This window comes from Coffea eugenioides, chromosome 5 (genome assembly GCF_003713205.1).
Source record: "Coffea eugenioides isolate CCC68of chromosome 5, Ceug_1.0, whole genome shotgun sequence".
Classification (NCBI taxonomy): Eukaryota; Viridiplantae; Streptophyta; class Magnoliopsida; order Gentianales; family Rubiaceae; genus Coffea; species Coffea eugenioides.
Window position 1 is genome coordinate 34,867,789 of NC_040039.1, and position 25,505 is coordinate 34,893,293.

General features: G+C 32.9%; 2 protein-coding genes across 3 annotated transcripts; both read right to left on the reverse strand.

Annotated features, from left to right (window-relative positions):
• Positions 1-275: 275 nt before the first annotated feature.
• On the reverse strand, positions 276-13,240 carry LOC113772096 (cytochrome P450 CYP72A219-like). 2 transcript variants are annotated; one of them, XM_027316642.1, is made up of 6 exons: positions 13,223-13,240; positions 8,770-8,998; positions 3,224-3,429; positions 2,276-2,520; positions 1,740-2,124; positions 276-701 (listed from the first exon to the last, which is right to left on the reverse strand). In XM_027316642.1, the coding sequence occupies exons 3-6, from the start codon at positions 3,380-3,382 to the stop codon at positions 276-278; spliced, it is 1,215 nt and encodes a 404-aa protein (XP_027172443.1). In that variant the 5' UTR covers positions 3,383-3,429; positions 8,770-8,998; positions 13,223-13,240. The 2 variants fall into 2 exon arrangements, with proteins under 2 accessions (XP_027172443.1, XP_027172442.1); XM_027316641.1 differs by lacking the exon at positions 13,223-13,240 and having other exon boundaries at positions 8,770-9,052.
• Positions 13,241-18,596: 5,356 nt separating this feature from the next.
• Positions 18,597-25,233, reverse strand: LOC113770818. Its single transcript, XM_027315406.1, has 5 exons — positions 24,870-25,233; positions 23,527-23,648; positions 22,404-22,495; positions 19,027-19,113; positions 18,597-18,935 (listed from the first exon to the last, which is right to left on the reverse strand). Exons 1-5 carry the CDS (start codon positions 25,214-25,216, stop codon positions 18,831-18,833), a joined length of 753 nt encoding a protein of 250 aa, XP_027171207.1. The 5' UTR covers positions 25,217-25,233; the 3' UTR covers positions 18,597-18,830.
• Positions 25,234-25,505: the final 272 nt, after the last annotated feature.

Below are 25,505 nucleotides of genomic sequence, written 5' to 3' on the forward strand. Positions count from 1 at the left end.
TAATCACAAACAAAACACCTTAAAAGAGCGCTCCCATAATTCGAGTCGTAATCCTCAGTATTATTGTTCTTTGGCCTCAAGACCTACTCACAAATTTTATTTATGTACATCAATTTGATACATAAATACGATGCCGTCTAAAGCACATATCAAATTGTGGAAGAAATATAATAACCACAGTCAATTGTACTAAACTCAACCAGCTTATACATCTGAAATACAAATTTATCAGACACAAGCTAATACACAAACAGCAGCAAATTGCGTATTCGACACTACAATTTGTGCAAAATCAAGTGAGCACCATACTGCGGCTGAATAGTTAAAACTACACGGGGAGCATGTGTATAAGATGGTGAAAGTTCAAAGGAGAAGCGCTGCAGAATCATAGCTAGTGCCGCTTTTGCTTCTAACATAGCAAAGTTTTGGCCAATACATATGCGAGGTCCCCAACCAAATGGGAAGAATGCAACTTTTCCATTTGTTGCGTTTGAGACTCCATCAGCAAACCTCTCTGGCTTAAACTCCTTCACATCATCCCCCCATATTTCAGGGTCATAGTGCAACAACATTGCTGGCAATGATACCTGCACTTGAGATGGGAGAGTTAAATTTCCCAATTGAGTTTCTTCAGCGGCTTTTCGAGCCAATTCAGGTACTGGTGGATATAGTCTGAGAACCTCGTGTAGTATCATGGTGACCTATCAGATACAATAAATTACTCAGAATCCTTACTAAAGTTTTAACAATTCCACACTAAGGAGCTATTTGGTTCAAATTCTGCAACAATTATCACTCTGAATATGATGAATTGGGCAATGGCTATGGATTTTATAGAAAAACTTTACAGTAATAGGTTTTAGTAATAAAAGAATAATGGATAAGTAAAATCTTATTGTTTAATAGTTGATCATGAAACTCATAGAAGGGTTTTATATAATCCATTAACTAATTTTGATTTATCATAAATAACTATTATATAAGATTTTTATATTTTACCATATAAACCCCCTTATGGTTTAATGCTTTACCATATAACCCCCTTATGATTTTCAAAATATCCACATAACTCCCCTTGATTAATAAATAATTTTCAACTTTACATAAGAGTATTTTTGACATTTTAGGTGGCTCCGTTACGAATGATCATTCCCGTCACTTTGACACATTAATTCAAACCATAAGGGGGTTATGTATAGTTTTTGAAACTATAGGGAGATTATATAAAAAATGCTAAACCACAGGGGATAAAGTGGAATTTGCCCTAAATAAAACCCTACTATTTAGTAGTTGATCATGAAACTCATAGAAGAGTTATATAAAATCCATAAACTGATTCGGATTGATGTTAAACAAACATTATATAAGAGTGTGATTGATATTGAAACCCATTTTTTTATGTTGAAACACGCTTACCAAACACCTCCCAGCAAAACTCTTTAGACCTCGCTGGACATGATTACTTCATAGAGTTCAATTCTGATACCGAAGAATGAATGCAAATAAAGACGAATCAAGCAAGTAAATTAAGATCTTCCTAGCAAAGCTATATTAGTTACAGCTAAGTATTTCTTTTCCCTTATCAAGAAACTATATAGAGTGTTCATATTTAAGAGCTTGAGGTGATTTTACATCTATATATGCTGGTGGCTAGAACAGTAGAAACTATACTGAAAAAGCATCAGAAGATTAATAACACAAGCATCAGAAGATTTTTGTAATTTGTAAAGAGTACTTACCAATTTTAGGTGATTTAGTCCATCCAAATCTGGCTTGTTAGTCCCAAAGTGTTGCAAAACCTCTTCTCTTGCACGCGCTTGCCAGTTTGGATACCTACTCAATAAGATCATTGTCCAGACAAGCAGCACTGAAGTGGTCTCCTGCCCCGCAAAATAGAACAGCTTACATTCTTCAATAACCTCTCTAATACTCATGCCAAAACCCTTGTTTCCATGATAATCAATTTCTTTAGAATTGGATTCGAGTAATATACTCAATAAGTCATCTGCACAAGCTTCACCTGCTTCCATTGCTTCCAATCTTGCATTTATAATTTTCCTGATAGATTCATGAACATCTTTTGCAATTTGTTTCATTCTTCTATTCCTTTTTGTTGGCAAGAACCTTTGAAAAAACACAGTTTCACAACAAGCAACAAACGGTTATGTATCACAACTACATTAACTGTGTAAAGGGATCTATCCATGCAATAGAATCAAATTTGAAGTCAAAAGTTTCTTTAGTACAGAGAATGCCGTGAGTAAATAACATTTACCTCCATCCTGGGAAGTATACTGATTTTAGAGCCTTTAGGTGGTATTGAGCCTGTTCTGTTTGAAGTTCAAATATCCTCGTACCTTCTTTATAGTTACTACCAAATGCTGTCCGTGAAATTGCATCACAAGTCAGAGTTCGAAGATCCGGCCAAACATCCAACTCACAGGAGCCATTGGTCGAAACAATCTCCTCCCATTTGCTCAACATCTCACCAGCACAGGTACAAAATGATGGGACCATGTGCTATAGGCAAGAAAACCGAACAAGGGAAAATAAGTCTTAAGAAATGTTACTTTCCTGGCAAGAATCCTCGGTTCATTTTGTCTGTAGATATCATATTTGTTTGGGTAAATTACTCACAACCATCCTGTGTTTTTCTCTAACATCATATGATCCCCTAAGATTTTAATATATTCATATAACCTTATGGAGAAAATGGCCCGAACGCATCTCCATTTATGGCAATTGACCAAGACGCATTTAAATGTGATGAAATTATAATATTTACTTAACTCGTCTCATGATTTTGCATAAATATGTAATTAATGCCCTATGGTTTTGCATCTATTTGTACAATCCCCCTATAATTTTGTACAAAATGAATAGACTCCTATTAAATTTATTACTTACATATGGGTAATACTAACATTTCAACTAATTATGCTATGAAGACTTTTTTCATCAAATTTTCACTTTATATGTGGATATTTTGAAACTTTAAGGGGATCATTTGATATTTATTATGCTAAAGTACAAAGGGGTTACAAGTAATTTCCCTATTTGTTTGTTGCTTAATCTGATACTCTACCACTTTATTACGGGAACTCATTCATTTCAATGAAATAATAAATTTTCCAACATTCCTGGTATGATAACCTTACCTTACAGATCCTATAAAAAATGAAGTGATAGTTCACTAAATAAACCAGAAAAAATTAGGGAAGACCTTCAATTTCTCCACATGGAAAGCGGGAGTGATGAGTTTTCTGTGTTTAGCCCATTTATTACCATCATAGCTCACCAGCCCTTGTACCAACAATTTGGTATCTGGAGTATCACCAGGTTTTTGAAAGATGGTAATCTCCCTTATGTGTTCAGGGTTCATGATCACCACTGTCAGTTTTGGTCCAAGCCATATGTATGTATTCTTACCTGAGAGTCATTTACCACTTGTTTTAACTCAAATTAAACAAACATCATAAATCAAGGATACTTAGGAGCCGTCACTATCACTAAGAATATGAAGTAAAATCTCGATAAATTAATAACCTCTATTAAATAATAATTTTTTCTAGTCCCGACTAGGCCTAACAAGTTAAATTAATAATTTTAATCAAATAATAAGATAATATTTTGTTTTGGAAAACATTACACAACCTTTTGGTCCCATTCATATTCTAAATTAATAATTACATATCATATTTTCTTAAAATATGAGTCTATTGTTGTTTTTTCTTAAAATTTAAATCTACTTGAGTTTCATCCCTAATTTTTCTTATTGTATCTAAAAGTTTTGGGTTTGAATTCTGATATTGTAATAAAAAATTATGAAAAGATATTGATGTTTTGAGTGCTCCCTTCCACATAACAGTTATGCATGTATACTAAAGATATTAATAGAATTAAATTATACTTGCAAATTAAGTAGATATGAATTGATGTATATTGCTTAGACATTTAGCCTCCTTTTATTAATAGAATAATTCATATTTTTATAAAATAAAATAGAACTTTCATTGATTAAATGAGTATTTTTTGAATTGTAAGTACACTAGATAAATTAATAATTTATTAATTTATCGATTAATTAATACCTCTTTAAATTAATAGAATTTGTATGGTTCTAAGGTTATTAATTTATAGAGGTTTTACTGTTTTATGGAATAATAATGGATTTGATAAAAACCCTTGGAGTAATTGGTAGTTTTACAGCAATAGGTTTTGTAATAAAAAAAATAATGAATAAATGAAACTCTACTCCTTAAAAGTAAGTCATGAAACCAGAGAAATGGTTTATGAAACCTATTAATTGATTCTGATTAATTTTTTAACAAACATTACGAATGGATATGATTCAAATTGAAATTCATTCCTTTTTTTGAAACGTGTACTTATCAAGCACCTCCTTGTCTCTGCATTAGTATTGCTATGATGCTATCTTTATGTTTTTCTTTTATAATTCTAAAAACGTGATGATGTTAAAACTTAGAACTTGGAAGTTGGAACCAAGATTTAGGAGGTACTTGACCTCATGAACTCCTGCCAGTAGCTGAAAATCAGACGGCATTGTATGTCACACCTCCGCCCTAATGTGCCAAGGTTCAACTCTCATTGCTGCAATTTGCACTACCGCCTCTTGGTTGGGATCCTCTCTGTTGATCCCTCCTTCAATTATATCTAAATTACTATAACTGAATAATTGTCCGATTATGTCATTACTTTTCTTTTAATCCGTAGATCAACATACTAAAAAATGATTCTTTCAAGAACATTTTGATGTTTAGTTTATTCAAAATATTTGAATGATAAAAAATAGGTCAAATTTGGGACATATTTCGTAATGATTAATCATGCAACAAACTTAGTCAATTTCTTATGAAAGTATATGTATAAGTAACATATTTGAGTCTAATCCCCTTCTCGACCAATATCCCCTCTAGTTTCAAAAGATAAATATAATCCTCTTATAATTTGGATTAAAGTGTCAAAGTGAAGAAAATGATTATTTGTAGTGGAGCCCATAAAAATGTTAAAATTATCCTTGTTTAAAAACTAAAATGACTGAAGTTTCGAATTAAGGGTCTTAACAATTATCTCTTTTGATTTTTTGAGATAATGTAAGCACGACAATGGTAGATGTAAACACAACATGCTAACAAGATAGGACTGTCAATGGGGTTGGGCCAGCCCGAGCTCGGCTCATTCGGCCCGACAAAAAGCCCGATGAGACCGACATTTTAGTGAGCCGGTCTGAGTTTGAGCCTAACCCGAATTAAATATGAGCCGAGCTTGGGTCTTATTAGGTTCAAACCCGATATAGGCCCGACCCTTTAATTATCTGTATATATATACAATATTTATATTTTGATATTATGTATAATTATATATCCAAATATATTATTATTAAATACTAAATATATATATATATTACAAAATATAAAAATACATCTAAAGACTCTTCCATGAGCTTTCTTGAGAGCCAATATTTGTGATGCATAACTGAATCTCTAACTTTTTTTATTGGTTGAATAAATTTTTGTGTTGGTATAGTATTGGTTGATTTCTTTTTGATCTACAAACACAAATCATCAAGCATGTTTGGATTCAAATCACAAGATTATAAAAAAAAAGTTTCAACTTTTAAAGATGTATTGGCTTATGATCGCATGTTTTATTACTATTTTTCATGCATTTTGAATGAATTAAATATAAATATTGTTGAAAATTTTTTTATTATATACTTTTTAAGAACTATTATTTGTTGATGTTTAGTTTTAATATTATAGTTTTGTAAATGTTAAATTAGTTTTACAACTTAATAGTTATAGTGTGACGGCCCCACCTCCCCCTAAGGCGAACCAGAGGGTTCGGCGGGTCGCCTGCCCAACTCTCGCCGGGACTCACTCACTCACTACATTCCTCAAACAGATTACAATATAAATCTCAAATATTACATTAAATTCTCCACAAATTACATGTCACAAATGCAGCGGAAACTAATCCCAAATATACATAAAATAATTCCAAATCCAAAATTGTACAAAATATAGGCCATCCATTCACGTGAATAAGCACAACAAGTCCTTCCTTCGCCACGAGCCCTGTGGAGGGGAATAAAATATTTTTTTGGGGTGAGCTAGAAGCTCAGCGAGTAACCAGTAAAATCATTAAACAAATATATTTCACAATGTTGCATTTCGATGATTTCGATGATGTCATGATTCAGAGATCAAATGTCCGTTTAGTGCTCTCGTGAGCCGGTGAAATCATTGCACTTGAACACTCAACGCTCAAATAGATCATTTAACATTAACATTGAGAGGGAGCCCCTTTTTGAGCTCCAGATAAACATGAACATGAACCATGAACAAGGTGGAGACGTTGGTGTCCAGCACAAGACTTTCCCAGAACTCATTGAAGCCAAATCATGTCATGAATCCACATTCAAGCATGCATGATATGCAATCGAATAAATAATGCAAGAAACATTTCACAAGTACTTTGGAAATAGTTTAGGGTCACTCACCTCTATGGCTCAGAAATCATCCATCATATAACATTGCCTTGCTCAAATCCAAGTCTTAGATCACAAACTCAATGCAAACAAGTCCCCTCAAAGTTCGGACAGCACTTCCCCTGATTTTGCTAACTTTTCCAGCCATCAAGGCTTCATTATTTCCTCAGCCAATCCCAAAGGTACACACATAACAACAAGTTCATCCAATAGCCATTCAGCAAGTTCCAAGTAGTACTAGTACAAGTCAAGCTAGGGAAAAAAAAAGTCTGAAAGTTAAACATCGAAAAATAGGTTTGGACATCATTGTGCGGTAATGGCACTAAAGGCGCTACGATCGTCGGATGAAGGTACAAGACCCACCATTTCGAAACTAAGAGACAGGGCTACAATATTACAGAAGGTCACTCAACCCAGTTTCGAGTGTAACCAGGTCAAAGATGCAAGATACTATACCAGAATCACAAAAATAGACTCACAGAACGCATTCTAGCGGAAACATCATAAATCAGGTTATCCAAGTCCAAATCCAGAAATTCCAAAAGCAGCTGAAAGTTAAGAAATAGGGCTACATTTCATCAGAAGACCTCAACAACCAATTCGGAAGCAATCCAACCAAAACAACCCATTACAGACGCACTTCTCAATTTCGGGTAAAACCAGAACAGCAATAGTAATTTCGACTTTTCTCAAGCTACGCTACTCCAATTGACCTGAAATTTTGTAGGCACCTCTAAAATATCATTCCTACAACTTTCATGTTTTAAGCCAAGGCCAATTCGGCCTCTAACATGGTGCAATAAAACCGGACAGAATGAAGAACAATGAAACCTAGTTTTCCAATTTTCCTTCCAAAACAGAAATTTCTTGTAATTAACCACACTTTCCACCTTCTAGCTTCCTTCAATATCATTTCCAATCATCATACAAAGCCACAACATATGAATCATTTAAATCAGAAAATTCATGATTAAATAGAAAATGTCATCAATCTTCACCATAAGTCATGAAATCATCCAAAAAATCACTTGTTCAACTACCACACCTACAAATTTCACCTCATAACCAACAAGGAAACAATTTCTTAACCACTTACCTTACAAACACTAGATACAAGGTAGATGAGAGTCTCTCCCTCCAAACAAAAACCACCAAGCACTGCAATCACTCCTAGCAAGTAAGTTTTATGGAGGAATTTGAGAAATAAATGGTTGGATTACAAGATTTGGGCAAGAAAAGGGAGCAAAAATTGAAGAGCTCTCTTTCTTTTCTCTCTAGAGTTGGCCGGCCAAGAAGGTGAAAATGAAAGACAAATTTTGGTCAAAATTGATTTAGTAAAGGTAAAGAAAGACTAGTCAAATGCCAAGCTCCAATCACAAGGCAACATGTGTCCATTCCAAGCTTATCTCATTTCTTTTGTCTTGCAAGAATTAATGAACTAACCAAACCCCTAATTATCTCATAAGACCATGTAATATAAATCATGTATACAAAGCTACTCCAAATGGACCACATTTACAGCACTTATCGCACTAGTGGGTCCCACGTCCGGTATACGCTCTTAATTCTCAAAAACTACCCGATACTAGAAAAATCATTTTAAAACTATATTTACTCAATAAAATTATCTGGGGAATTTTTCTAATAAAGAAAATGTAGAAAAGGCGGGCGATTAAATAAAATAAACCCTAAAAAATTAGAAAATTTCCGGGTTCTCACTCTCATTCTTTTCGGGGCGTCACATATAGTAATTATATTAAGAAAATTAAGGAGTAATAAGTGAGTTTGGGCTAAACCCGATTAAGGCTCACAACCCGAATATTATGTGAGTTGAGTATGAGTTTCACATTTATGAACCCGAAACTCATAACCCGAAACCCGAAAATGTTCCAAATTAAATAAGTTGAGATTGAACTTATGAAAGTCCGGCTCATTAGGCCCGGTTGACAGGCCTATAACAAGAGGCACGCTATCACATAAATAATATTATTTTCAAGATTCACTATCTACTATACCATTTTCAACTAGAAAGGTTAGAGATATACATTGTTTGGTGCAATTACACTTAACAATTGTTTATTTGAAACTTCCTAAATAGAAAATTTATTAAGATGGAAGATTAAGTGTGACTTAAAGCAAAAAATTATATTCGTCAAAAACAAAACAAAAAATCTTGAAACATGATTACAATTATTGAAGAAATCCATGAAATGTTTGCAAAGAAAGCATCACATAATTGAAAAGAAGATAGTACTTGCCATATTTCTTGACGGCTTCATGGAGATGAGGAATAACTCTTGGGAATAAGTCATCAGAGAGATTGATTGTCTTGGAATGAGCTTCCTTGAGCAAGGTTGAAATCTGTTTGAAGTCTCCATAGAGAAATTTGTAAGGATTTCCTCTGAGACCTTGCTCTTTCAGCCGCTTCTCCAGCCTCTTGGGAGTTAACCACGCGCAGTTGAATACTTTCCATGCAAGCACTAGAAAGTATAAAAGAATACAAGAACGAAGTACAGCTATAGGACTGTAGGCTGTCTCCATTATTGAGTTGTAGATGATAGGTTTTTTTTTGCGTTCAGCTGCTCTAGCTTGCATTCATATTTACACTTGGAAGTTGAAGAAAGTTATCATTAGAGTAAATTACTTATAACCCCCTATGATTTTATATAATGCTAGATGATTTCCCTAAGGTTTTAAAATAGCCACATAACCCCATGTAGTTTTATGTAAAGTAGCAAATGGATAGAATACACAATCGGTTATGACATTTATACTAAACGCGCTCTAAAAGCAAGTGTGATAAAATTTTAATTTCCATATCACCCCTTTATGGTATGTATAAATATTCACTTTGTCCTCCAGTGATTTTTTCCATTTATTCACGTAATCCTCTAATACTTTTATACCAGGCAATTAAGCCGTCGATTGATTTAGTATTTAAGGAAGTGCATTTTGAAATTTCAATTAACAACATTACATAGGCTATATTTCGTTAAATTTTCACTTTACGTAAAATTATAGGAGAAATGAAGTGGATATTTTGAAATGTTAGAAGCGGTCATGTGGCAATAGACGAAACTACAAGGGGGAGATGTATATAATTTACCCTTATCTTTACGACATCCAAAGAACAAAATTTAAAATTTGGGCTTTGATTTATGTTCCAGAATTACCAAAGTTGTGATGTCAAAGAAAAATAAAGAATTGTTCATTGGGTGGCAGGTGGTTTCAACGTTAATCAGGTTAATACCATACTATTTGTTTGTGATGTCAAAGAAAAATAAAGAATTGTTCATTGGGTGGCAGGTGGTTTTCAACGTTAATCAGGTTGATACCATACTATTTGTTTTAGTACATCAACTTATTACTTGAGGGGCCTTCTTTTTTTAATATTTTACAGAAGTTTAAGAGTTCGAAAAAATAATCGATTCTAGAGTTAAGGCAAGAAACTGCCACATAGACATAGATTCTTACAAACTGTCTGGCAGTTGTCATCAAAATTCAAGCAATAAATAGAGAATTAGAGTTCAAATATAATACAGTGGCTTATATGCTCTTACCCCAAAATTTTTTTTCGCCAATTAAGACTTTCAAATGAAATAAAAATGTGAGTTTCTCTCTTTTGTCTTCTATACTTTCCAATTAGTGCATCGAAGTTCTTGAGTACAACGATGCTAAGAAAATCCATTCTGACAATTTAGTACTAATTTATGCTGCATCGCATTTTATTCATTTCATAGCTAAAATTAATAATTTTTCAGTTGCAATGTAGACTTGTCTAAAAATTTGTTACACTCAAATGGATTTTTCAAAAATTGATCGCAGATAATTTTCCTTTAGTCTCACATTGTTCACGATGTTGTTAATATTACGATTTTTGTACATAATAAACACGGTTTTTTTATTTTAAATAAGGTCAGTTTATTACATAATCAAAAACAATTACATAAAGGCAGGAAATTTGAGCCTCGCCACCCTATTTTAAGGAGCTGCAAGCATAATGTGATTAATGTAAACTCCAAGTGAGAATTTGCCTGTGACATTCTCACCATTGATGGTAGCACAAAGGCGTCTGGATTTGATTTTAGAATCCTATCAAGTTTAAAATCATTTTCCTAGTATTGGAGTAATCCTTCCACTTTTAAGACTTCTTTGAAACTTCCGGAATAAATTATATCCCAAGAGTTTTTCACACTACCACTTCAAATTTTTTAACTACTTCCTAGGTCACCTATAAAGTTAGGTCCATTTGAATTGCTACTTTTAGGAATTTTTATAGAAAAATGTACTGTAGAGATTTGATGTATGTGAGATAAAAAGGTGATTGAGAAATGTGTTAGAGAAAAATGCAAAATTTTTTGTTTAGAAAATTGAAATCCAAACATGGCCTTGCTTTCACAAGAAATTTGGTTGAATTTCAAGGACAAAGAGACTTGAGAATCCTTAAATGACTATATCATCTTCTCACGGTCACCTATCTAAACTCGGGTATTCAGCAATTTCCAACGTTCAACTTTTTAAATGCATCTTACTTTTCTAGAGGTAGGTACTTTGTTGAAATTTCTAGATGTAAGAAATTTCTTATAATTATAAGGCTTGTTTACTAAATCATCTTGTCCATAAATAGGGAGTTTAATATTGTTGTTAATTGAAAAAGGTAAAATTTGATTGCCTTGTTATTATGTGTGATTATTGATACATTATCAATATTTTTCCTCTTCCCCCACATATATTTGTATGTGTGTAAATTGCTTTTCCATATACATTGATTTTATGAAATGTATGTCCTACAAATTTTGGTAGAATTTTTTGGGTTCTACATTTAATATGTTAACATTGTCTCTCTTATATCAAACTCTCTCCTGGATCAGGTTTAAACACAATCACGAACAATAATCTCCCTTATAAATTCGACCAACATCACTTTATACTAGTTCTTCATCTTCAAATACTTTTCTCGTTGCAATAATTCATGCACCTAAATAGATTGTTTCCACCGCACAATTTGATATCAATTTATTGACAACTCACGTTGTAATTTTGATAATCACAATTCAACTGACAGGATTCTTCACCGATCTCTGTCTTTGCAATCATAATCAATCAGACAAGTCTCGGACCAATCTTCATCGACTAGATATTTCAGGGCCACCTTGTGGTTAAACTCAATCAACTGAATTTTTCATAGCAATTCTTAAACTCACTGATTGGGAAACAAGCAACATTGTGTCCAACGATCAGACAACAGAAAACCCCAGACTAACCTCATAGACGGGACCATTTTTCGATATTCACAAGCAAGTAACATCTCTCGATATTGCTTGATCTTGTTTTGTTTTGCATTGATTTTGACCTCTTCTTCATGACTCTCGTGTCAGTATCTGCACTAACTTCAACTGCTGCACTATTTTCCTCTACAACAAGCATGCTGGTCTGACCATCACCAACTTGCTGCAGCTGATTCAGTTTATGCTAACCTTGAAAATTAGTCATTGATTTGAACTTAGAAAATACAACAAAAAGATGCTGAAAATAATTTGCCTTTAGCATTATGTAAGGGACAAATGTAAGGGACAATCAATTACAGCTGTCTTATCCATATTCAAAGAATATGTGAAATTTTATATTAACTTCAATTCCATTGTAAAGTTTGTGGAATAACTTTAAAATATAAACATGTGTGGCGCCTATCACGTAGAATTCTGTTGAAAACATTTTTAAAGTAAATTTCTAAAACATAAAAAGTGACTATGGATAAGATTCATCTAAAAAAATGACTTCAAAAACAGATATAATATGCGCAATGTGATAGACATGAGAATAGAAACTCTTAATTAAAAATCAGTAATTGTGCCATCTTTTAATTTATCTCTGTCGTATAAATCGTATGTCAATTAAAGTAGAATTGTGCTTATATTAATTTCTCGTATACTATTATACATCTCTCTTTAAAAAGACAATTAGAATAGAAGTATTTAATAGAGAATAATATTGATAACAGATAATTTATAATAGAGGCGGTTTTGAATTGTACGATTACGCATGAGTCATGAGTATTGTGGTGGCTCTTGTTGATATAACTTCTACCAATTACTTTGTGTTGCTTTCTAAAATTTTTTGGCTAGTTGATGACAATTGGTCCAACAAACATGACAGGCAAATCAGTTTTTGGATTTTGTTTCTGTTCGACTTTACGTGCAATTTTTTTCCTGTCTGCCCTTTTGTTTCCTTGTCTATGCTTTCAGCTTTCTTTACTTCATTGACCAAATAATTGTTCTTTTATATATATAAACAAAAGAATTTTATTCAAACAAAAAAAAAAAGAACTTTATTTGTTGTCCTATCTCGGGTCTGCATTTGTTGTACCTTCAAAATTTTTATGTAGACAATTCCATGGTAATAATTTTAGGAGTTTCTCATTGATCTTTTACCATTCGGTCATTTATTTTCTTTCGACCCCTTTATTTTAATCAAATAATGTTGGTAAATTTGATCTATTAAGAACGTGGTTTAGGAGATTATGACTGAAAACTAGAAAATAATTTCTGTTAAACCTAGCTTACTTTGCAATAGTATTTGAATACCATGCTTTATTATTATTATTATTATTATTATTATTATTATTATTATTATTATTATTATTATTATTATTATTATTATTATTATTGTTATTATTGTTATTATTGTTATTATTGTTATTATTGTTATTATTATTGTTATTATTGTTATTATTATTGTTATTATTGTTGTTATTATTATTGTTATTATTATTGTTATTATTATTATTGTTATGTTATTATTATTATTGTTATTATTATTATTGTTATTATTATTATTGTTATTATTATTATTGTTATTATTATTATTGTTATTATTATTATTGTTATTATTATTATTGTTATTATTATTATTGTTATTATTATTATTATTATTATTATTATTATTATTATTATTATTATTGGTTATCTACATTCCATGCTATGAAGCCATTTTCATTATTTGTTCTTTGCCATATTTTTTTATCATATATATGTATATATCTATATATATATTCGGATAGACGATCTGGATTAACTCAAGGAGAGAGAAAATTATTTAAAATTTGAAATTTGAGTTTTAAATTCAAATTTCTTTGGCTACGTTTTTCCTAGCATCATTCGAGATTTTTGACCTTTGAAACCAGTTCTGAGCTACAACAAACCCAACAAAATATTTGAATAATTTTCTCAAAACTCATTAAATTTAAATTGCAGGAATATTTCATTTACTAAGTTATAAACCTACAGAATAATAGCGAAATTACTTATAAGCAATATTAAATCTAAATCAGGAATTTCGAGTTATGTATTCATCCTACAGCGTGTGCAAAATCAATGGAGCACCATACTCTAATTTAACTGATATCAATTAGATGGGAGCATGTGAACAGGATATAGTGAAAAACAATGTTTTTAAACTCGGACCGGCCAGCAAACCGGAGAGGGGGCCTGTCCGACCGGTCCAACCGGCCGGTTCAACTGTTTTCTGCTTTTTTTTTTTTTGCAACTTTAGTGTTAAGTACTTTACAGGTCTTCATTCTACACTACAATTTAACATGGTTATTGATAACTTAAGTTTCTAAAATGCATTCACCAACATAACTAAATTTAAGTTGAGATAATAACAAATTTCCTAAAAGTTATACATAAAACCAAGAATGATAAACATAATTAAAATATCATAATTCACAAGTTTTCATAAATTCATTACAAACATAAATAGATAAAAAATGTTCACCAATTATCACAAATAAAAACACAAAAATAAATAAAATAAATATTGAAATTCTTTTACAATCCTTAAAAAAGTTCATAAAAGAGTCCAACTCATATTCAAGACAAACCATTTGAATAACAAACTTCCATCAGTGGCATGATAAGCAACAACACCACCTTCACAATTTCATCAACTTAACCTGAAAAAGTTAAAATTTTATTATAAAAATATAAATCTAATTGCTCAAACTCAAAAAACAAACCAAAAAATTTTGAAAAACAAAGATACAACTAAACACATAAAAAATTAATTGCTACTAAACATCACTAATTAACATGTTATATTACCAATCAATAAAAAAAATCTAATATATAGAATAAATGAAACTTTCGAGTAAGAATAACTCTAACCAGCTTTAAATGAAACAAACATCAATTGAGATACAGTCAATTTTGTGCCAATAAATTTAATGGTTCTAACGACGCTAGCGGCAAGTGTAAATAAATGGTCAATTGATGGAATCCTGAGGTTACCATTTACGAATTTACCAAGACATACAAACATGTGATCCGATTTGGCACTTTTTTTTTTAAGCTTTTGTTTGACAACTTTCACAAATCAACTTTAACATGTCTTTAATTTTGTTGCTTCAATGAAACCTGTAAAATTCAAGATGAATGAGCGTTCGGTAAACTAATTACTTCAGCATAGAAAAAGCAATAAAAACACAATAAACAACATAGAAAAAACATAACAATCATTGATACAAAATTTATTAATTTGATACTTCATCCATGTCTAATTTTATTAATTTAATACTTCATCCAAAAAATAGCTTCTCCAAATATGATTGCAAAATAATTAATGATTCATAATTTCATCCTTAATTAATCAAATAAAAATAAAACAAAAGTTAGGGGAAACGGATGAAAAGAAAAAAGAAGAAAATGCAAAAAAATGGGCTAAAGATAATAATATAGAAAACCAAAACCTTGAAAAGGGAAAAATTAAACTTACCAAGATGATGGAAAATAGGAAAAGCTCTTGAGTCTCAAATATCATGTGAAAGTTGAAATTTCCAACTTGTCTACAATCTGCTAAAGACGATAGTCTGATAATAATGGTGAAGGCTTGAGAAAATCTTGTTGTGGATATTTGGGTTTGAAAGGGTTAAGAAGAAAAAATTGAAAAACAAAATTCAAGAGGAGAACTGGAGGAGCCGTTGGCCTAAAAGCCTGAAGCCGAGTAAGTGATGGATTGAAAGAAAAGTGCGTCTGTTGTTTCTTTTCTTAATGTTAAGGTTTCATTTTTTTTAATCTATTTTTTAGTCAAGTAGAATTCTTAGGACAAATTGAACTTGTTGGTCTAGTGGTAAGATTGTCTTATGTGAACATGGAGACCCAGGTTTGAATTTGCGCAGCTTCATTCTTAACATTTTGTTTGAAAATTTAAAAACCGCCGGTTATGGTTTGTACGGTTTTTAACGGTTCATACGGTTCGATCAGTTTCTAGTGATTTTTCATTAACTTCCGGGTTTGATACTAGACCGGAACGGTGGTATGTCTGGTTCACGGTCGAACCGGCCGGTCCGGTCCGGTTCTGAAAACATTGGTGAAAGCTCGATGAAGAAGCATTGCAGAATAATTGCCAGAGCCAACAGATTTGCTTCCAAAATAGCAAAACTTTTGCCAATCCTGCAATACATGTACGAGGCCCCCAACCAAATGCAAGAAAAGCTTTCTGGACTGAACTCTTTCAACACTTGGCCCCATATTTGATGGCTATGACTCATGATGAAGTCTCTCGGAAAGATTTGTGTAGTTCACTTTAGGCCTACCACTTCAAAAAACGATACAAGTGCTCTGATACTCTCGCTCCCTGTACTCTTTAATAGTTGTTGAATTTAAAAAAAATTAAAAAGAATTAAAATACAACATATATGAAAGAAAAATGGTAATATAATAAAAAATGAAACAGAAAGTGATATAAGATATTGAATAGAAGATCTGTTGTGTTTGATACCACTTGTTGAGCACTCATTGATTTTTCTCAAGTGATAGGCGTAAAATAAAATACACAAATAACACTCATAACTTTAGGATAAAATGTTGACACTAAATTATTATGTCCATAAAGCACAGATCAGCAAGCAAATTCAGAATAGCTAAAAACTTACAAAACCCAAACGCCAACTAAACTAAGCTCTTGTTTGATAATCCAATTCAGCATTTAAACTTAATGGATTTAGATCTTAACATATTCAAACCGTTTGATAACCAAAAATTGAACATCTGAATTAATTAAGTGGCACTGAATTTCCTAGGCAAAACTTGCTCCCAAAATTAAGTGATAAGCTATTCACTTATCACTGAATGTGATATGCGTTCAAATGTATTAGATTTAATACTTAACAATTCAATAACTTATGAATTCAAACTTCAAATTTCAGATTTCAGTTTTCATATTTCAATTTTATCAAACATACCCTTACTTTGCTCTAAACTAATCACCATAAAGCCTATTTATACTAGTCAATGTCGTTTTATCTATTAGGCTTGTGGTCTTTGTTTTTACAATTGCTAACTTGCACTAATTTGAGGCGGTGGAATAAGAGCTGATACTTACAGATTATTCAAGATATGAACTTCTGGAGAGATAGGTAGTGCATCTTTAATTGGATGAACAAAAGAAACACGAATACCTCTCTATTAGGGTTGTATGCGAGTCAAGCCACTCGTGAGTCGATCTCGAGTTATTTGAGTTAAAATTCAACTCAAATTCGGCAACACTAAACTCGAGTCGAGTTCAAACATACTCAACTCGTTCGCTTACGAAACCAACTCGATTATATATATATATAATTATTTTTTATTTTAATAGTAAAATTACATATATATCCCTAATACTTTATTGTTTATTAAGAAAATTTACTATTTTATTCATTTTTTAGAAAATAAAATAATTATTTTTATTTTTTAAAGTTCAAACTCGAGCTCGATTCAATTCAAATTTGAGGTCGAGTTCGAATTCAAGCTTGAGTTTGGTAAAATTAAGTCAAGATTCGTTTCAATTAGATCAAATTTCGACTCGACTCAACTCATTTGCAACCCTACCTCTTATCAATTTGGTAATACAAAAGGACAAGTTCATGTGATAGGATTTCTTCAAAAGCACATCCTTTCAAATAATTCAATTTTCATCAACTTTTCCCTTGAAACTTTTCTAAGTTGAACTGCCATCCTCAATTTTGTAACACGTAATAGCGTGATTCCAATTTTTATAGGGATTATGCCATGGTAATTGAAATACAGCTATAGAATTGAAAAATTACTTTATTCAAGACCATGAATTGTTTAGCGTAACAAATGGAATAGTTGAAAAAACTTGAGAAAAGAGAACGACTTATTAATTATGCAAGAAAAGAGAAGTCATTCTTTCCGTATTTGGAGATTTTTGTAAATAAGTAATCCAATCTCTCTATTTCCTCTAATCTCAAGAATTTCAAGAGAATAGGAAAGTGACACAATAAGAAAAAGGGTTAATTGTAATAAACTCTCTTGAAAAATGACTCTTTCTCATATTGTCCCCTGAATATGTTATTGAACCAATTCACCACCTAAGCTATTGTAATTTTCTCAATCAACTACAATTAGAATAGGAAGCCTAATTTTTGGTCGAATCAGTGATATGCAAAGCACATAGTTTCATGAAGGGACCAAATTTTGTCACAAGGCTTTAGGTTTAATTACCTATACTCTTGAAGAAATACGTTCTAAACCACATCTAATTATTCCCAATATCACTACGAATTCTAATTTTGCGCGTCTTTATGATAATAATTCAAGTTTATTTCAAATATCAGTATCTGGCTACTATCTTTTGTATCTTTGTTACAAATGCAAAACCCTCTAAAAAAAATTTGATCGTTAAGCACATTGTACTCCATATTTTATTAGTTCAAAATTTTTTATAATAAGTGTAATTATCCAAAATTCATCTTGACTTATTTTATTTATCTAAAAATTTGTTCAAAACTTTCATGTGAAATGTATACGTGAGGAAAGTAATTTGTCAATCGAGACCTTGTGCATTTCAACAGGACAAATTCAGCCTGAAGTTGGGCTCCCTAACCCAATTTTACCTGATAGGAAATTTGTAATAGCCCAGGAGGCGTATAGGTTCATTTAAACATTCTGGGGGGCAATTTGAGGAAGAGGCTTCTTTATTGAGGGGCTTGTTAGAAATAACTCCAAGAAAAATTGAGAAGTCCTTACAAATTATGATCTTCATTTTTTATTTGCTTGAAACACACAAACAAGATATGTTACAGTTGTCCTCCTCCAAAGTCTTTGTTTTCTAATTTCCAAAGCAGTCCAATCTCAATTTTTTTCTAAAACTTCAACGTATAATCTACAACAGAATAATGACTAGATTGAAGAGCATTGGATTCAGGGGTCTAGGCATTGAGGCTGAAATGATCATGACAATAACCAAATTCCAGATCACAAAATTCTACTTGCATGGACTACTGCACATAATTAAACAACAGACAAAGTAGAAAGAATCACTTGGCTTTAGAACTGAAAGTTTTAGAAAGCTCCTTCAGTAGAGGATTCTCTTTGAATGCTTCATCCTTTTCCAGATGCCATCTCTTTGAGGTATCTTCAGCCTGGAATCAGGTAAAATTAGAGCTTGCACAAAGTCAGCAGCTAACATGCAATTTAAGAGATTTAGAGGATTCATATCAAAACTCAACATACCCAAGTTCTTATGGGAGAAAATTGCTCCCTGACCATTTCGAATTTTGGCTGTATAAAATTCTGGCCTTTAGTTCGAATGTCATCACTCTGTCAAAGGATTACAGCATTGTCACTTGAAAGCAGGAGCAGAAACCATGATAGGAAATTAGAGCCATATGACACTACCCATTTATCTTAAAGGAAGAGATGGCAAATTTGTCGAGGCAAATGAAGTTAATCCATAACCACCAATCCAGCATACTATGCCCTTGACAACCCATCTTTTTCAGTTTCCATTATGATCTATCAACTAGGATGTTATTATTTGATCCTTAAAAAGGTATTCCGTCGTTGATTCAAGGGGATATTTGATCTAAACAGCATGTGTTAAGTCATACCAAATCTAAAAATCATAAACAGCAAATTCATGAAGGTTGGAAACTTTGTAATGGAATGCTGTCACTACAGATAACACTTGGCGTCAAACTCCTTAGATATCATAATAACAATCAAATAATCAACAACATTCCATTGCCATCTATTTTCGCCAAACTGCCCTTCCAACAGCAGAATTTTGAAAAATTACCAAAGAACCGACTTAAGGTCAAATAACAAAAATTACCTGCCGTCCTATGGTCTAAGTTACCATGTTTTATTAAGAAATCACATGCTGCAAACTGTCCTAAATACCCCATTTTTCTTGCTAAAGATGCATATAGTAAAACCAAAGAAATGAGAGCAGGACCAGTAGCCCCTAATTTCTTTCTTCTTGACCCCCAAATCCTTGCTAACTTCCGATGACATTGTCGATAGCCCCATCACCCAAGCATCCAACCACCAAAACCAACAGAAAGGTACAGAAAAGAAAAGCAATAAACAGCAAGCAGATATGGGAGGTTGTAACACAATTTTGCTTTGGGTGGACACAGCAGGAGAAGGGCGATGGGCAACTGGTGTGTGAAGCTGGAGCTGTGGGAGGTGTTCAGCAGTAATGGGGTTATGGTAAGGAGGAGAGGCAACATTGGAAGGGTCAAATTTCAAACAGCTGGCATGTGGGAAGAACAAAATGAGTGAGTCTGAGAGCCAAAGATGATCACTTGGGGAGGAGAATGGCAGCTAGGAGGTAGAATGGTAGTGGATGGGAACGAGGAGGCAGCAAATGGGCAGTGGTACCATCAGGGAGAACTTTCGGAAGATGAGGTAGAGAGATATCGCCACCTTCTGAAACATCCATATCTTGATGGGCTAGAAAGAAGTATCTTGTTTTTAAGATGATCTATAATAGTTTAAGCTACCACTTCATTACTACTGCTACTGGACTGTCTCATAAAGATTACATTGTGCTGAAGTATATGAACCTTATTGATAACCATTCCTTCAGTGCTTTCCTATTTTAATCAATTAATAAGTAAGACTTTCTACTTGTCAGCTTTTCAGATCACAATGAAAAATGATTCACCTTTACAGTATTAAGAATGCCTGATGAAAACTAACTATCCACAATAAACACACGATGACCAATATCATATATGTTTTTTGAAAGTAACAGATCTGATACTGTTACACATGCCTAACATAAATAAGCAGGTGCCTGAGTAAATAGGGACGTGTACATGTTATGAAAAAAGCTGCAAAGATAATTACCCAAGTTATCTGAAGGAACTATTTGGTCCTCCATACTATGGTTTATTAAAAAGTTTTGTACCAGCTTAAAATTGTCACTATGTGACTGCCAAGATATAGCATCATGAGAATCTCAGGTTACACAACCAAAAAGAAGCAGTAACAGAGCACTTACTTAAGGGAAATCCTTAGGTGTACTAATAGCTTGCTGTTTACTTAATCGTTCTGCATTGTTTATGTGAACGCATCAAGCTTAGACAAACAACACCAAGAATAAAAGTAACAAGGCGACGCTTGACTATTTCATTCTTCCTCTCTATTGCAATTCATTCCCAAGTTAAATCCTCCAGCTTAAAGAACAGTAGTTTCAAGCAATGCAGAGATGCATATGATACTACTAAATACATTAAAAATAATTAAAGCACTACTGGACAGTGATTTTTCTTTTTTTCTTTTCTGCTATTTTGATTAACAGAATACCCTTAGTTCAATGTTAAGTTTTAAAGGAACAACGGGGCAACAAAACTTTAATGAAATGCCTTTATCAATATTTCAAGGTTTCCACTTTCATCAAAAGAATAAAGATTTCCAAAGTTTACTTCATATCTTAAAACATTAGGGCTAACTTATAGTAACTTTCCTGTACTCCTTAAGTACCATCAACCTCAATAGACCTTTTGTGAATTTTAAACTTACACTAACCTTGACCTTACTTTTAATAAAACACCCAGTCCTTTAACTTTTAACACGCTGTCTATAGTCTTTATGAAGAAATGTGGAACTAAAAAAGCTTGACAGAAGTCAATGTAATTTTTTCAGAAAGTTCAATAAAGGTCTGCATAATCACTGTCAAACTCAAGGAGCTCATAGTTATTGTGGTAAGAAAGAATACATACATCACAATGATCAACAAAAAGAAATCTTGAAGGCTACTTGTTACGGAAGAGGTGGAATTAGATTTGTAAGATACTAGAAAAGTTTGTGTCAAGCTGATGAATTAGGAGGATCAATTTTACGATAACCTTTTAAGGTGAATAGATTTCATAAATGAATTAACTTTAGCTTTAGGAGCAAGACTTAGGCCAGTTAAGGCACATTCCAAACATTAGGAAACCAAATGGAGCTAAATGAGAGTTCAAATATCGTTATATAAGACACAGTACATTTGTGTCCTGTCATGAACCTGTGTATGTGCATATATTTCAAAAAATGATACTGCCGAAAGATCATTTATTTGTCAACATCTTTTGAGTGTAGCTTGCAACTTTGTTTCATATTGTGCTACTCTTGTTAACAAATAATTGATTAGGTCCAATTATGGTTCTTTCTCCTATTTATTTCTTTTAAAGTACCTGCTTATTTGCTGAAACTAAGAGTCATACTAAGGGCGGTGGCTGGGTGGAGGGGTGGAGTGAAGCAAGGCATGAAAATAAATTCTCTCTTGTAAAATATGGAACTCCTTTCGGTAGGTCTTTAATGTATGTAACAATGACCTAAGGAGCTCCTACTTCCTACCAGCTTGTTCATGCATGTCCAAATTATGATTGAAATGCAATCCTGCATTGAAGATAAGAGCTGCAGTTCAAACCTTAATTACATCAGAAATTAAATATACTAGTACATAGGCACGAGGAATCATGTAGAAGTCAAAATACTCTAAAAAAATTGTTTAGTCGATGGTAAATGCTAAGCATTAGAGATCAATTGACCAAACCAATAGCATCTTATTTACCTATCTTCTCTCAAAGGTAAAGGCTTGAGAAATATGTGCTTACAGTGTGCAGCTGAAGCTTAGAGGTTGCCAGCTCAAATGTCAAGATGGCACCACCAAATACGATAGCAGTAGCAGCCATAAATGCTTTTCCAACTGCAGTCAGAGGAACAAAAATACCAGTCTACTCGGTTTCAAGAAAAATAGGTGCAATTCTCATAGGCATAACTTCTAGCAGTCACAAAGCATATAAAAGAATATCATTATGTTATATTCAACAAACACACACATAAATGCAGCACTCTAGTTACTAAAATGTAATGCCATTTGCAACTCATTTTCTCAACTGAACATCTCCTTCCAAGAGGAAATCTGGTCGCCGAAAATTGAACAAATGAAGGAATCTATTACAAGCCAAAACTACATTCATATGTTAGGTTTAACTTTCTAGCTAAATATCACATATTGTTCCATGCCTCAAGACTTGCACTCCAAAAAGGGCCAGAGACAAATGGGGCAATATTGATTGAGATAAGCAAAACAAACCATGCATGTCAATGAGTAAAGCCGAAAAACAAGGTCAGGCTGTTGCTAGGTATGCAGGTAATAGTCCTATCTGAAAGAATTATTGTTAATTGACAACAGAATAATTATCCTACATAGTATACAGCCCACAAGAGATGCATTAGATCTCGCTTGCACCTTGATGCTCTGCTCTGAAATACTTTTTGTCCCACATTAGTTTGTCAAATCTGTCTTGCAATATCCATCTCTTGTTGCTAATTCACCTAATGTTATACAGGGTTAATTTCAAACAGAAGTGGAATTTCATGTCTTGTAATATGGGAGGACTATCAAGTACTCAATCACCTGAAGAGTAAAAAATAGTTGCTACCTGTAATGACAAGGTGTAACATAATGATTTGACATCAGCAACATAAAAGTTTGTTTTCCTTGTAATGTTTTCACCAAGTCAGATGCAAAGTTTAATTGCAATAAATGATAAGCAAAATCCAATGTGAAGAAGCTAGATGTGAGAATCAATGTTGACTAAATTATCTTGATAGTAGCAATAATCAAATTTTAGTATATACAACACAAAAACATGCGCTACAATCATTTCCAATCTATTAAGAACTAATTTCAGGTTCAATAATTAAAAGCATCCAAAGAAACGTGAGTCTTACTCTGCGATAGCCCTGCAGCAGCAGCCTTCAACTTCTCAGGATTAACAGGTGTGTACTTGTCACGCCGTAACTCATTCGCAGTAGAAGCTAAAACTGCGTTCTCTGCAGTGGGTAACTGCCACCTGCATGCCATCCAGTGATCAACCTTTTAATGCTCCCAACAACATAAACAACAAGCAGTATAAGATAGAAAAGGTACATAAGTCATTCTATGCACTTCAAAGTTTCACTCACAGCTGTCTTTTCAAAAAAATTGTGCCGAAAATACAAGTAGCTAAGTTGAGTACAGTAATAAATTGAAAATTTTAACTTTTTGATAAGTAGATGGTTCTCAACTTCATTGATCATGGTTGGGTCAAGCGAGTCAGTATTCATCAACAGTAGTTCTCATTTCTCAAATATCTGTTTCCACTGATCCAAATAAAAGCTCTTACTAATAGCTATTCTTAGCTGCAGTTGTGCAGTATACTTTTGAAGTTATTAGCATTAGCAGTAGTATGCACAGAAAAAACAGAAACATGTGAACTATCTTCATGAATTTTTTCGGTTTCTCTGTACATGGTATAAGTTATATTCACCACATGTTCACCAAAAAAGTACAAGCAAAGTTGGAAAATTGACTCGAAGACACTCATATAAGCAGAAAAGTAATAAGTGGCTTAAATTCACCACACATATTTCCCTTTGAAAGGCCTGCAGTACACTTGGTAAAACTAATAAATACTATCCAGACATGAAAACAAAGAAACACTATGGTGGCAGTAAATACAAGATAAGCGTGCTACAATTAGAAGATTTTTCAGTAAGTAACATAGCAGAGATCGCTGAATTCAACTGAGCCAACTATTCTATTTGACTTCAAAATGCATCCCTAAAATAACGGGACAGGGCCTCACAGACCAAAACCTCAGTACCTCAAACTCATCAGACTAATCACAGAACAGAAACCTTAATACGTCAAACTCATCAGATACATCAAAAGAACAGAACAGAAACCTCAATCAAACAGGTTTTTCCCTTCCTGCTACTTGATCACTAAATGTGAACCAAACCAAGCTACTCAACTTCCAAACTGATTAGCAACATTATATCATCATAACCATCAATAACCATGACTAATACTCCAATTCAGTCATGAAAATACTCAATATGCCCCAGTAAACACAATATCTTGACCAATAAATTTTTCTCTTTTTTCGTCCCCCAGTTATCTGCAAATTGAAACACTAATTAAAAAAGCTTCCAGATTGATTCAAATAGAAACAACACATACAGAGCCAACAAAGGTTCCAAATTATCGATAAAACCACAAGAACTATTCAAAATTTTGACAGACATTATACCTTTTGGGACCAAAAGTGACTTGGGGAAGAGAAACATAGGCCCTGAGAGGATTAATAGCATCAGAAGATGCAGAAGTGGGTCTTTTGGGGTCAGTTTGAAGAACCCATTTGGAAGGTGATGAAAAAGATGATGAATTTGGTGTTGATGAAGATTGAAAGATCTTCGGAGGCAAAGAATGCTTCAAAACCTCAGGAAGAACATCAGCTGATGATGATGGTTCATTTTGGATGGAATTTGAAGGAAGTTTTGGCTTGGTTTTCTCTATGATTTTGGTCACAGCTTGTTTGGATTCTTGCAAGAAATAGGCACCCTCTGTGCTCGCTAATCTTCCTGCAAGAAAACTCATTTCTTTTGATCTCTGACTTTGATTTTGGGGCTCTGGGGGAAATATTTGGATGTTTAGGCTATTTATAAACTTCTTTATTTTGTTTGGTATGCACTTATCTGGAAAAAAAAAGGCAAGAAATTTTTTAAAAAGAAAAAAAAACGCTTTTTATCCCTAAGAAGCAAAAAAAAACTAATATATTTGTATTTTTCTAAGAAATTTACTGAAAATTGCAAAAAAGGTTACCAAATTGACAACAAAAATTAGAGAAAAAAAAAAAAGAATAGAACAAATAGTTTTCTTTTGCTTC

Excerpts from the sequence above, each read along its gene's own strand:
- LOC113770818 (XM_027315406.1), bottom strand. The coding sequence starts at position 25,216 with ATGAGTTTTCTTGCAGGAAGATTAGCGAGCACAGAGGGTGCCTATTTC. Across the intron at positions 23,649-24,869 it reads GTCACTTTTGGTCCCAAAAG|GTGGCAGTTACCCACTGCAG; the intron begins GTATAATGTCTG and ends GATGGCATGCAG. Across the intron at positions 22,496-23,526 it reads TGCTGCAGGGCTATCGCAGA|TTGGAAAAGCATTTATGGCT; the intron begins GTAAGACTCACG and ends CTCTGACTGCAG.
- LOC113772096 (XM_027316641.1), bottom strand. The coding sequence starts at position 9,052 with ATGGAGACAGCCTACAGTCCTATAGCTGTACTTCGTTCTTGTATTCTT. Across the intron at positions 3,430-8,769 it reads TGAAGCCGTCAAGAAATATG|GTAAGAATACATACATATGG; the intron begins GCAAGTACTATC and ends AATGACTCTCAG. Across the intron at positions 702-1,739 it reads GACTAAATCACCTAAAATTG|GTCACCATGATACTACACGA; the intron begins GTAAGTACTCTT and ends TGTATCTGATAG.